Here is a 12,804-nt window from a genome sequence, read left to right as displayed (position 1 = left end):
TTCCTGGTCTTTGAGTGTTTGCCTGTCTCTGAAATCCTCTCCTTTACAAAGCCGCCACCGCCTCCCAGCAGAGGCTATAGTCTGTGAACATAACCACTAGTCACCTGTTTCTGCCGGGCACTTAAAATGTGATTGGCCCAGACTAGGATGTAAGAATACACTTAAGACAAAACAGGATATAAAATAGTTTAATAATTTTTATATTCATACATTTTAAAATAATATTTTAATGTAATATTAAAATTAGTTTTTACTGGTTTTAATTTTTTAATTTTATTTAAATCCAAGTTAGTTAACATATAGTGTAATAATAATTTCAGGAGTAGAATTTAGTGATTCATCATCTGCATACAACACCCAGTGCTCATCCCAAGTGTCCTCCTTGCCCATCACCCATCTAGCCCATCCCCCCACCTGCAACAACCTTCATTTTGTTCTTTGTATTTAAGAGTCTCTTATGGTTTGTCTTTTTCTCTTATTTTTCCTTCCCTGCCCCTATTTTCATCTGTTGTGTTTCTTAAATTCTACAGAAGAGTCAAATCATATATTTGTCTTTCTCTGGCTGACTTATTTCACTTAGCATAATGGTAATTGCATCCACATTGTCACAAATAACAAGAAATCATTCTTTTTGATCGCCAAGTAATGTGTGTGTGTGTATATATGTATATATACACACACACACACACACACACACACACACACACACACCACATCTTCTTGACCCATTTGCCAGTCAATGGACTCTTTCCATAATTTGGCTATATTGTTGATACTGATAGAAACATTGGGGTGCGTGTGCCCCTTCAAAATAGCATTTTTCTGTCCTTCGGTTAAATACCTAGTAGTGCAATTGCTGAGTCATAGCATACTTCTACTTTTAATTTTTGAGGAACCTCCATACTCTTTCCCAGAGTGGCTGCACCAGTTTCTGGTGAACAGTGAAAGAGTGTTCTCCTTTCTCCATATCCTTGCCAACATCTGTTGTTTCTTGTGTTAATTTTAGCTATTCTGACAGGTGTGAGGTGGTATCTCATTGTGATTTTTATTTGTATTTCCCTGATGATGAGTGATGTTGAGCATCTTTTCATGTGTTTTTTAGCCATCTGGATGTCTTCTTTGGAAAGTGTTCATGTCTTTAGCCCATTTCTTCACAGGATTATTTATTTTTAGATTGTTGAGTTTGATAAGTTCTTTATAGATTTTGGATACTAACCCTTTATCCAGTCTCCAGTCTTTGCAATATCTTCTCCCATTCTGTCAGTTGCCTCTTAGATATGCTGATTGTTTCCTTCTGTGCAGAAGCTTTTTATCTTGATGAAGTTCCAATGGTTCATTTTTGCTTTTGTTTCCCTTGTCTTCAGAGATGTGTCAAGTAAAAAGTAGCTGCTGCTGAAGTTAAAGAGGTTGTTGCCTATTTTCTCCCTAGGATTTTTATGGCTTCCTGTCTTACATTTAGGTCTTTCATGCATTTTGAGTTTATTCTTGTGTCTGGTGTAATAAAGTGGTCCAGGTTCATTCTTCTGCATGTTGCTGTCCGGGTTTCCCAACACCATTTGCTGAAGAGTCTTTTTTCCATTGGATATTCTTTTCTGCTTTATCAAAGATGAGTTGGCCATACTTTTGTGGGTCCTTTTCTGGGTTTCCTATTGTGTTCCATTGATCTGAATGTCTGTTTTTGTTCTGGTACCATGCTGTCTTGATGGTTACAGCTTTGTAACACAGCTTTAAGTCTAGGATTGTGATGCCTCCAGCTTAGTTTTCTTTTTTAACATGGCTTTGGCTATTCAGGGTCTCTTCTGGTTCCATGCAAACTTAGGACTGGTGTTCTAGCTCTGTGAAGAATGCCAGATTTTTTTGACAGGGATTACATCGAGTGTGTAAATTGCTTTGGATAGTATCAACATTTTAACAATATTTGTTCTTCCAATCCATGAGCATGGGAATGTTTTTCCATTTCTTTGTGTCTTTAATTTCTTTCATTAGCTTTCAACAGTTTTCTTCTCTCTCTCTCTCTGTCTCTTTAACAAATGATTTTTTAAGTTTATTTATTTATTATTTCAGAGAGAGAGAAAGAGAGAGAGCATGCACAAGCAGGGGAGGGGCAGAGAGAGAGGGAGACACAGAATCCAAAGCAGGCTCCAAGCTGAGCTGTCAGCACAGAGCCCGACGTGGTACTCAGACCCAAAAACAGTGGATCATGACCTGAGCCTAAGTCAGATGCCTAACTGACTGAACCACCTAGGCACCCCATTTTTTTTCTCTCTCTCTTAAGTCTGGATTTATTAAACTCCTATTTGCCAGAAGACAGTTTATGAGTACATGAATTTAAGGAACACTGGAAGAATCCCAACACTTTTCTCCAGCCTTATAATTGTATCTAATTTGTATTTAAAGACATAGCCTATGTATTTTAATGAAGATAAATACATTTTGAAACAGCATTTTACACAAACACAAAAAAATTTCAAATCCAAATATCCCTAACAAAATTATATCACACAGAGTGATTATGGAGCAGAATTTCCATCACCCATAGAAAGGATTTCAATTCATTGCATTCCTCACTCTATCTTTTAATTTTCAGCAGTTTTCAGTGTATAGATCTTTTACCGCCTTGGTTAAGTTTATTCCTAGGTATTTTATGGTTTTGATGCAGTTGTAAATGGGATTGATTCCTTGATTTCTCTTTCTGCTACTCCATTATTGTTGTATAGAAATGCCACAGATTTTTATATGTTGATTTTCTATCCTGCGCCTTTGCTGAATTTATGTATCACTTCTAGCAGTTTTTTGGTTTTCCACATAGAGTATCATGTTGTCTGTGAGGAGTAGAAGTTTAACTTCTTCCTTGTCAATTTGAATCCCTTTTATTTCTTTTTCTCATCTTATTGCTGAGGCTAGCACTTCCAGGACGATGTTAAACAGCAGCGGTGAGAGTCCTGATGTCAGGGCAAATGCTCTTAGTTCTTCTCTCTCAAGAATGATATTAGCTGTGGGTCTTTCATATATGGCCTTTATGATGTTGAGATATGCTCTTTGAGGGTTTTCACCAAGAAAGGATGTTGCCTTTTGTCAAATGATTTTTCTGCATCTACTGAGCAGATCGTGTGGTTCTTATCCTTTCTTTTATTAATGTGATGTATCATATTGGTCTGTATGTGGATATTGAACCAGCCCTGCCCAAGAATATATCCCACTTGAGCCTGGTAAATAATTCTTTAAATGTATTATTGGATTCGGTTTGCTAGTAACTCCTGTTTTGTTTTATTTTGTTTTTAATGTGGCTACTAGAAAACTTAAAGTTACAGGGGTGCCTAAGTCAGTTAAGCATCCGACTCTTGATCTCAGCTCAGGTCTTAATCTCAGGGATGTGTGTTCAAGCTTTGCATTCAGTTCTACACTAGGCATGGAGCTTACTTAAAATAAAAAATAAATAAAAATAATAAAATATATACAGTTTACATTTTATTTCTAGTAGACAGTTCTGATACATTATATCTCACTGTGGAGGGGCTGGGGGTTCTCAGGAAAGGAACTTGCAGCTACACTTGCATTGTACATTATATAAGGTTGAGGAAACACACTCAATATCACAGACCTGTGGGGATTCTTATTTTTTATTGTGATAAAACATACATAACACAAAATTTACCAATTTAACCTTTTTAAGTGTACAGTTGTGGTATTAAGTGTACTCATATTGTTGTCCAGCTGTCACCGTCATCTTCCCAACTGAAGAACTTTTACGTCTTCTACACTAACATTCTTCATCGTTTAAGCACCTACCTCCCCCTACCCTCTTTTACCCAGCCCCTGGCAACCACCATAGTACTTTCTGTCTCTGAATTTGACTAATCTAGGTAATATAATTATGGATTAAGACAATATTTGTCCTTCTGTGATGGATGTATTTTACTTAGCAGAATGTATTCAAGTATTCAGGCTTCATCTATGTTGTAGCATATGTCAGAGTTTCGTTCCCCTTTAAGGCTGAAAAATACTCTCTTGTATGTGTATGCGCATTTTTTTATCTCTTCATCTATCAAGACACCTTTACTTGTTTCCATCTTTTGGCTGCTGTGAATAATGCTGTTATGAACATAAGCATACAAACTAAGTGCTTTCACTTCTTCGGGGCATATTCCAGAAGCAGAATTGCCAGATTATATGGTAATTCTAAGAAATTATTTGAGGAATCCCTATACCCTCTTACAGCAACTGCCTATTTTACATTCCCACCAAAGTGTAAGGATCCTAGTTTCTCCTCATCCTCATAAGCAGTTGTGATTTTCTGTTTTCTGTTTTGTTTTTATAATAGCTAGCCCAATGGGTTTGCAGTGGTATGTCAAGGCAGTTTTGATTGGCATTTTCCTAATTAGTGATGTCGAGTGTCTTTTAATGTTCTTGTTGGTGTCTGTATATCTTCTTTGGAGAAATATCTATTCAAATCTTTTGCCCTTTGTTTAAACAGATTATTTTTGTTGTCTAATTGTGAGTTTTTATATATTCTTGAATCAACAATTTATCAGGTATATGATTGACAAATATTTTCCTCTATTTTTTCAGTTGCCTTTTCACTTTTGATAGTGTTCTTTGATGCATAAAACCTCTTAATTTTGATGTAGTCCAATTTATTTTTCTTTTGTTGACTATGCTTTTGGCATCAGATCCAAGGAATCATTGCCAAATACAGTGATTTTTCCCCTATGTTTTTCCTATTTTTCCATGTTTATTTCCCTAAGAGTTTTATGTTTTACCTCTTACGTTTAGGTCTTTGGTCTACTTTGAGTTAATTTTTGCACATGCTGTAAGGTAAGGGTCCAACTTAATTCTTTCACATACAGATATCCAATTTTACAAACATCATTTGTTGAAAAGACCATTCCTTCCTCATTGAATGGTTTTGGCACCCTTGTGGAAAATCATTTGACCATGAAAGCATTTACTTCTAGGTTCCCTAGTCTACTCCATTGGTCTATATGTCTGTCTTTATGCTTGTACTATATTACTTTGGTTTCCATAAACTGAAGTAAGTTTTTAAATCAGGAGGTATGAGACTCCGCCCACCTTTGTTCTTTTTCAAGAATGCTTTGACTATTTGAGGGTCCCTTGAGATTTTATATGAAGTTTAAGATGGATTTTTTTAATTAAATTTTTAAGCAATGTTTTGTATTTTTGATGTCCGAGTCTTTCATCTTCTTGGTTAAGTTTATTCCTAAGTATTTTATTCCTTTTGATGCTATTGTAAGTGGAATTGTTTTCTTAATTTCCTGTCCAGATTTTTCATTGTTAGTTTATAAAAAGTATATAGTATTTATGATTTTTGTGTATTTATTTTGTATCCTTCAACTTTGCTGAATTTATTTATTAGTTCTAACAGTGTTTTGTAGGCCCTTTAATGTTTTCTGCATGTAATATTATATCACCTGTGAACAGAGATAATTTTACTTTTTTTCTCTCCATTTAGAATGCCTTTAATTGCCTTTTCTTGTCTAAGTGCTCTGCCTAGGACTTTCAGCACTGTGTTGAATAAAGTGGTGAAAGCTGGCTTTCTTGTCTTGTCCTGGGGGTATTCATGAAGGAGACTGGTAGTGCCTGCCTGTGGTGCTGCACCCCTGTCTCCAACCTACCACCTACCACCTCCTACCTACCACCCATCACCTCTTACCTACCACCCACTATCTCCTACCTACCACCCACCCACCACCTTTTACCTACCACCAGAGTAGAACCATTTAAATATATGTAGTCCTACTTCCCAGAAGTGTAGGTCCTAAAATCTGAGTTACTTAAAGTAGAGTAATGTTCCAGCCAGTGAAGGTCTTTGGAAGGATGGCTAATAGCCGCCCATGGCACTAAAAATCTTTAAGGATTCTTAACCTACCATTTCTCAGCCCCATACATTCTGAAGAGGAGAACCACTTGGCAAGTTCTCAACCAGTGAATTGCAGGCCTCCTTTTCCATTTTGCTCATTGTCCAGCAAATAATTATTGAAACACACACACACACACACACTCATACACACATATTTTTCACAAGCAAAATTAATTTTTTGAAACAGATGAAACTAGAGAACATAAAGTCAAGTGCCGAGGTGCAATCAGAAATAAATAAAATTTAAAAGTTAAGAACAATAGGGAATGATAAGGATTATGGGCAGGTGTTTGTAGCCTCGTGTGAATAGGAGTTCAGAATTGAAAATCTTGCACATTTTCCAAAGAAGGTGGAAATCAAAACTTTTATGTAAGTTGTGTGGATTTTTAGCATTCTTCAGACTTATCATGGCAGCCAATTTTAACTTGTGGTCTAAAAGAAAAAAAGAAATATACACTGTTGTCCTGACTGCCCCATACACTGTAAGGCTGAGTAAGGCTGATTCTTTCCCCAGTGAACTAGCTCTTCACATTCCAGAAAATAGCAGGCTTTGGGAGGTGGGAACATGTATACGGTCCTGCCAGGCCTAGATAAGGTTCTGGAATTACCACTTATAAACATATTAAAGTTCTTAGCTAACGGCCTCTTTTTTGTAATTTGTTTCTAAGTAAGTAGACTTTTAAAATATGAAAATATCGTTACATAACAAATCACTGGTTTAAAGCTATTTTCTGTGTTGAGATTTTTAAAACTTATTCCCTAATTCAGTTATCTACTTTGTGTTTTAAATATAGAGCTTTTGAAGAGAAACGAAAAGAACAAGAAGAAAAAGAACAACAGATCAGAGAACAAATACTTCAACAAAGAAAAGAGAAGTTTGAAGAAGTCACTGAAAAATTCCAACGTGCCCATATTCCTCTTTCACAACGGAGGAGAGCAGGTATCTTAATCTCTAGAACAATCTGAGAACAAAAATTAAAGTTACATCATATTCAACTTGAGTAGACAGTAAAATGATAAGTTAAGAAAGAAAGTATAGAGGCACATGGGTGGCTCCATTGGTTGAGCGTCCGACTTCAGCTCTGGTCATGATCTCACAGCTCATGAGTTCGAGCCCTGCGTCAGGCTCCAGGCTGACAGCTCAAAGCCTGGAGCCTGCTTCAGATTCTGTGTCTCCCTCTCTCTTCGCCTCTCCCCTGCTCACCCTGTCTCTCTCTCTCTCTCCCTCCCTCAAAAATAAACATTAAAAAAGAAAAATTAAAAAAGAAAGTGTAAATTCAAACTAAAAAATATATACCTTCGAGTAATAAGACTTTAGCCAAGTGAAAAATTATAATTTGATTTAGGTTTACTTGTAGAATGTTTTGTTGGCTCTATTAGTAAATTTTGAAAGCTCGCAGTTTGATTCGACTTCATCCTGGCTTACAATGTTTTATCCTTTTAAAACTGATTGAGTAAAAATAAAATTTAATGTTTAGGTTCAATAAATTAGTCTCACATTCATTCTGGCCTTTTATTCACATTTTGGTTTAAATTCCTCTTTGAGAGACTGACATTTAAATAAAAATAAAGTATACAAAGTGACACAGTCCAACAATCTAAGACCTGGAACCTATTAAGAATTTAAATATGATTATGGTTGATTCTTTGGTATCACGTCTACATTTTTTATACCTTAAATAGCAACACAGAATTAAGAATAAAATGTCAAAACTTCAAAAAGAAAAGTACAGGCAGAACCTTATGTTCAACAAACTTATGTTGTACTACATTGTACTTAGGCCTGAGCTGAGATAGAAATCTAACCCTACTCTACCGTTAAAGATCTCATGGCTGACTTTGAAGATGATAATGATGTAAAGTGTTAGTAAATACACAGTGACCGCTGCGGCGACGGGACCTGTGAAGTGCTGTGTGACCACAGAAGGCGGAACCCCGTACCTGCACAGGAACATCGAAGACATCATCCCTGGAAAAATGACTTAATTTGAATCTTGAAGAATGAGCATTTTGCCATGCATACGAGAAAAAATCTTCTTACTTATTTTTTTAAGCTTAAAAAAATTTTTTTTGGTTTATTATTGAGACAGAAACTGAGCATGAGTAGGGGAGGGACAGAGAGAGAGGGAGACACAGAATTTGAAGCAGGCTCCAGGCTCTGAGCTGTCAGCACAGAGCCCAATCTGAGGCTCAAACCCACGAACTGTGAGATCATGACCTGAGCCGAAGTCAGTTGCTTAATCGACTGAGCCACCCAAGCGCCCCAAGAAAAACATCTTTTAATCCCCAATGGAAAGAAAAGCTTTTGCAAATAAATTATGAAGCATGGGTTGGGGAAAAGGTAAAGAAAAGTGAATGTAAGTCTAGAAAACTGAGTTAGAACTAGGACCCAAAGAGCTTTGCATATCATACTAGGAATTTTGTTTTTCTCCAAAATGCAATCCACTTAAAGATTTTTAATTAAAAATCAAGCCATTACTGTGTCTGTCATGATGAGTAAAGGCAGCTCATAACACCACTAAAAAATAACAACAGGGGCGCCTGGATGGCTCAGTCGGTTAAGCATCTGGCTTTGGCTCAGGTCGTGATCTCCCGGTTTGTGGATTCAAGCCCCGCGTCGGGCTCTATGTGGACAGCGAGGTCAGAGCCCGGAGCCTGCTTCGGATTCTGTATCTCCCTCTCTTTCTGACCCTCCCCTGTTCTCACTGTCTCTGTCTCTCAAAAATAAATTAAAAAACATTAAAAATTTTTTTTTAATTACAACAGCTTAAATATGAATGGGTTTTATTTCTTCCTCGGATAATATGAAGCCCTGAGGTAGGCAGTCAGAGCTGTTTTGGGGACCATGAAGTGTCACTGGGAACTTCAACACCCTCTGTCTCTCAGCTCAACCATCCTTAGTTTGTGATTTATATTTTCACCCTCATGGTCACATTGTACCTGCTGGAGCTCCAACCATCATGCCATGCTGTAGGCACAAAGAAAGCAGAATTGTAAAGGACAAAAGGTTGTACTTCTGAGTTCCTTTTAAATTATTTTCCTAGAAATATCCATCTATCTGCTTAGTGTAATTTGTACTTGGCAACTTGATGTGCAGGGGATACTGAAAAATGAAAAAATGTTTTAAGGCTGTATTGCTACTCCTAACTATTAATGTAGGGTTTGTTACCAAGGAAGAAAGGGAAAATGGATATTGGGTTGGAAACTTGGGGTCTCTACTATAATTAGATTTGTTAGAAAGATAATTACAGTTACAACATGAAAGTTGCATTGGAGTAGAGACACTGAAGTAGATAGACTGGTATGAGACTCTTTCAATATTTGTGGCAAGAGAGGTTCAGCTCCTAAATTAAAACACTCTACTGGATGTGGAGGTAAGTGGTAATATATTCAGGAGAGGTAACGAATAGATTTCAGTTGCTAATTGATAGAGAGTGCCGAGGGTTCAGGTGGAGAGAACAGTGCCCTAGGATTCTGCAGAGCGCCTCACATATTTTTAGACATTTTTACAGAACTAATGATTTTAGTGGATGATGATAATATTAATCAGGGTTATGGATAAAGGAGGAGAATCAGATTACAAGTGTAAATGATCATTAAGTTTTAAATGTATGGATGTTGAGCTTCCTGTGGCTCATCCAAATGGAGAAATCAAATCAGTGACTAGAAATATGGGTCTGAAACTTAAGAAGAAGATGGAGTAGAAATGTACATATTTAAGAGTCACTAATGAATGGGTATATAGTTGATAAATGAAGCCATGGGAAAGATTAGCTAAACAACAGGATATAGACCATAGATTGAGGGTAGGACCTAAAATAACACCCTAGTATTTACTGTAGGTAGAGCCAGAAAAACTAAAAATGGATTTTGAGAAGTAGTTCTCAAGAACTCATGATGGTAAGCAAAAGCAAACAAAGAAAATAATGTATAAGAAGGCAAGAGAGAGGCTCCTGGGGGGCTCACTCAGTTAAGCATCACTCTTGATCTCAGCTCAGGTCTTGATCTCGGGGTTGTAGGTTCAAGCCTTGTGTTCATGCCCAGCATAAAACCTACTTTAAAAAAAAAAAAGGCAGCAAATGAGAAGGTAGTTTTAAGGAGGAGGATGTGCTCAAAAACATCAAATGCCTCAGAAAAGTAGTCACCACCTGTGAGAATTATTTGCCCCAAAGAGGGTGCTGACTACCAAATAGTCTAGATATAAAGAATCAGAGTTTTAGCAAAAACAAATGACATATTTATACAATGTAATATTCTACAACTGTTAGAAAAATAGTGAAGAAACCCTTTGTGGACTGATATGGAAAGTTCTCCAGAAGTAGATTTACCATGAGGCTAAGGAGGCTTGAGTTTCAGGGCTTCACTATCACCTAATTTTATGTTAGTAATATTACACTGTCTTTCTTAATAAAGTTTCCCGATTGTCCTTATACTTTCACAAGACTAGCATCTATCCCTGATTTTCTGGATATATTGTTAATCATAAAGAGAGCAAGACTTGCAGATGTGTATCATGTATATTTTTCACTTCTGAGTATAATATGTTACCTATACAAAATATCAAAGTAATATGTTACGAAAAGTCTGTGCTATCAATGAAGAGCAAGAACCAAGCTATGAAAGACTACTATTTAATTGACTGTTGGTTCAGTTTATTCCCAAACCCTGAAGGTTCAGTGCAGGCTCACCAGGTAAGCATGGTGGCAGGCCCTTCCCCATGCTCCAAGAAGGGCAGCAGGCTGGGGGTTTGAACAGCGTCAGAGAATCGTTGGAGGGAGCATATTCGGGTAGAAGAATGGAAGGACTGAGGCTACTGGGCTAAATGGAGGAGTGCAGCTCTGCTCCGCAGTCAGACTCGAAAAATAACAGGCTCCCCGTATCCCCCGTGCGTGAGGGGTGGTAACAGGGAGTCGTTAGATAACAGCAACAGGAGGCAGTGACAGGTGGTCGTAAACTGATCTAAGGTAGTTTTCGTCATCTGAAGTACGACTGACATCTGATATCCTATTAGTTTCAGGCAGGCGTCATTGTGATTCAATAGTTGTATACATTATTAAATGATCCTGACCAGAAGTCTGGTTCCATCCGTCACCACACAATATCATTACAGCGTCCCTGTTTTCCCTATACCGTACATAACACCCTCAATACTGGCTTATTTTATAACTGGAAGTCTGTTCCTCTTAATCTCCCCCCCCAATTTATTTCACCCTTGACCAGCCCCTCAATCTTTGCCCTCACTGGTAGCAGTTTGTTTCCGCTCTCTGTGAGTCTCTCTGTTTTGTTCATTTGTTCTGTTTAGATTCCACATGATAAGTGACATCATGCTGATTTGTCCTCTGTCTGACTTATTTCACTTAGCACAATGCCCTCTAGGTCCATCACATTGTCTCAAATGGCAAGATTTCTTTCTTTTTTATGGCTGAATAATATTCCGTAATTTTATATACCACATATTCTTTTTTCCTTTAATTTTTTTAACATTTATTTTTGAGAGGCAGCGTGTGAGTGGGGGAGGAGCACAGAGAGGAAGACAAAGAATCCAAAGCAAAGAATCTAGGCCTCCAGGCTCCTTAGAAATGTTCCTGTGTTAATGATCAGACACAGGGCTTGAACAGACATCAAGACTCAGAGATCATGCATATGGTAAAGGATATAGATCCCCCTGCATTCTTATTCCCTGCTCATATAAAGGTGGGGAGTGAGTAAAATATGTTTAGGAAAATGCACTTGTCTTGAATGCCTTTAATTTCAATGAAGAAATCCCATTTTTAACATTCATCAAGATATCACCAAGCTGTTATTTGCACCAATAAAAACCCACGTTAGACATTGAGTATACTAATTAGAAAATCAGTTGATATATAACACTTGATAGTATCTGCCTCGAAAGGATTGGTTCTTTATGATTAAAATATCCTGCAAGCCCTGTCGTACAGCTTTATTCACCAGTATATTATGTCATCACCTCTTAATTAGGGAAATGGACGGTCTCTAGAGTTCAGTCTGAACTAAACCATACATAATAATGTGCAGGCTTTGCTTTAGAATTTTAAGGTAAATGACAAAGATTGCAATAAGGGAAAAGTCTGAAAACTTAGGGGCTTTTTAAAGGAAAAGGAAGAGAGACTGTATAGAGAGCTAGAAAGTCAGCAACCCTACCTCCAGGCCTTGGGTTTTCTGAAGTATGTGATGCGAGCAAAATAATGCCTCCATTTAAGACAGTTAAGTTTCAACTTGACCAGGAAGGTAAAAGCGTATTTAGAGAAGTAGGAGAAGTTAAGTATGTTGAGACCAATGCGCCCAGCAGAAGGGCTTTGGGAAGTTGCTACGCATGCCAAGTAGAGTTGGATGAGAGGTGCTCTGTAGCATGTCAACGAACATCCACACAATCTGACCTCGAACAAGATACTTACCCTCCCTATGCCTCAGTTTCCTCCACTGCAAAATAGAGATTCAAAGAACATCTGCCTCATAGGCCATAGTGAGCATTACATTTGTTACAACATGCTTAAAAATAATGTCTTTAATGGTAAGTGCTCAGTTAACATCAGTTGGTGTTTCTATGCCTTCCCCTTTTCTTCATAAGAATATTAATAAATTTTGTCAGAAATCTATAGAGTTATGAGATCAAATACATTGCGGTTTGCTTGCCATGAGAAGAGCCTGAACAAAGTTCTTTTTCCAGATAAATATTCTTAAAATTGGTGATGTGAATTTTGAGGTCACAGTTTCTCTTTGGGGAATTAGATGTCTAAATTTAAAATATTTATTCTATTCTTTGTGTACCATCTTTCATTTATGCATGTGAGAGGGTTTTCTTTGCTTAATATTTTTACATTGTAGTACTTGTTTTCCTTGTTGGGGTGTTTGCTCATTTAATACATTCCATCAAGGACAGAAATTACATGCTGGTTTTTTTTTTT

At 37.2% G+C, this 12,804-nt stretch overlaps 1 protein-coding gene across 2 annotated transcripts in view; it reads left to right on the top strand.

Moving 5' to 3' along the window:
- CEP126 (centrosomal protein 126) overlaps positions 1-12,804 on the top strand; it is a 107,863-nt gene that overhangs the window by 36,066 nt on the left and 58,993 nt on the right. For both annotated transcript variants that reach the window (XM_029914654.1, XM_029914655.1), the window contains exon 3: positions 6,673-6,818. In XM_029914654.1, coding sequence (XP_029770514.1) covers positions 6,673-6,818 — 146 coding nt within the window. The remainder of the gene's footprint in view (positions 1-6,672; positions 6,819-12,804) is intronic.

This window comes from Suricata suricatta, chromosome 11, assembly GCF_006229205.1.
Source record: "Suricata suricatta isolate VVHF042 chromosome 11, meerkat_22Aug2017_6uvM2_HiC, whole genome shotgun sequence".
Taxonomy (NCBI): Eukaryota; Metazoa; Chordata; class Mammalia; order Carnivora; family Herpestidae; genus Suricata; species Suricata suricatta.
The sequence above is the reverse complement of the archived record's forward strand: the minus strand, read 5'-3'. Positions and strand labels throughout refer to the sequence as shown.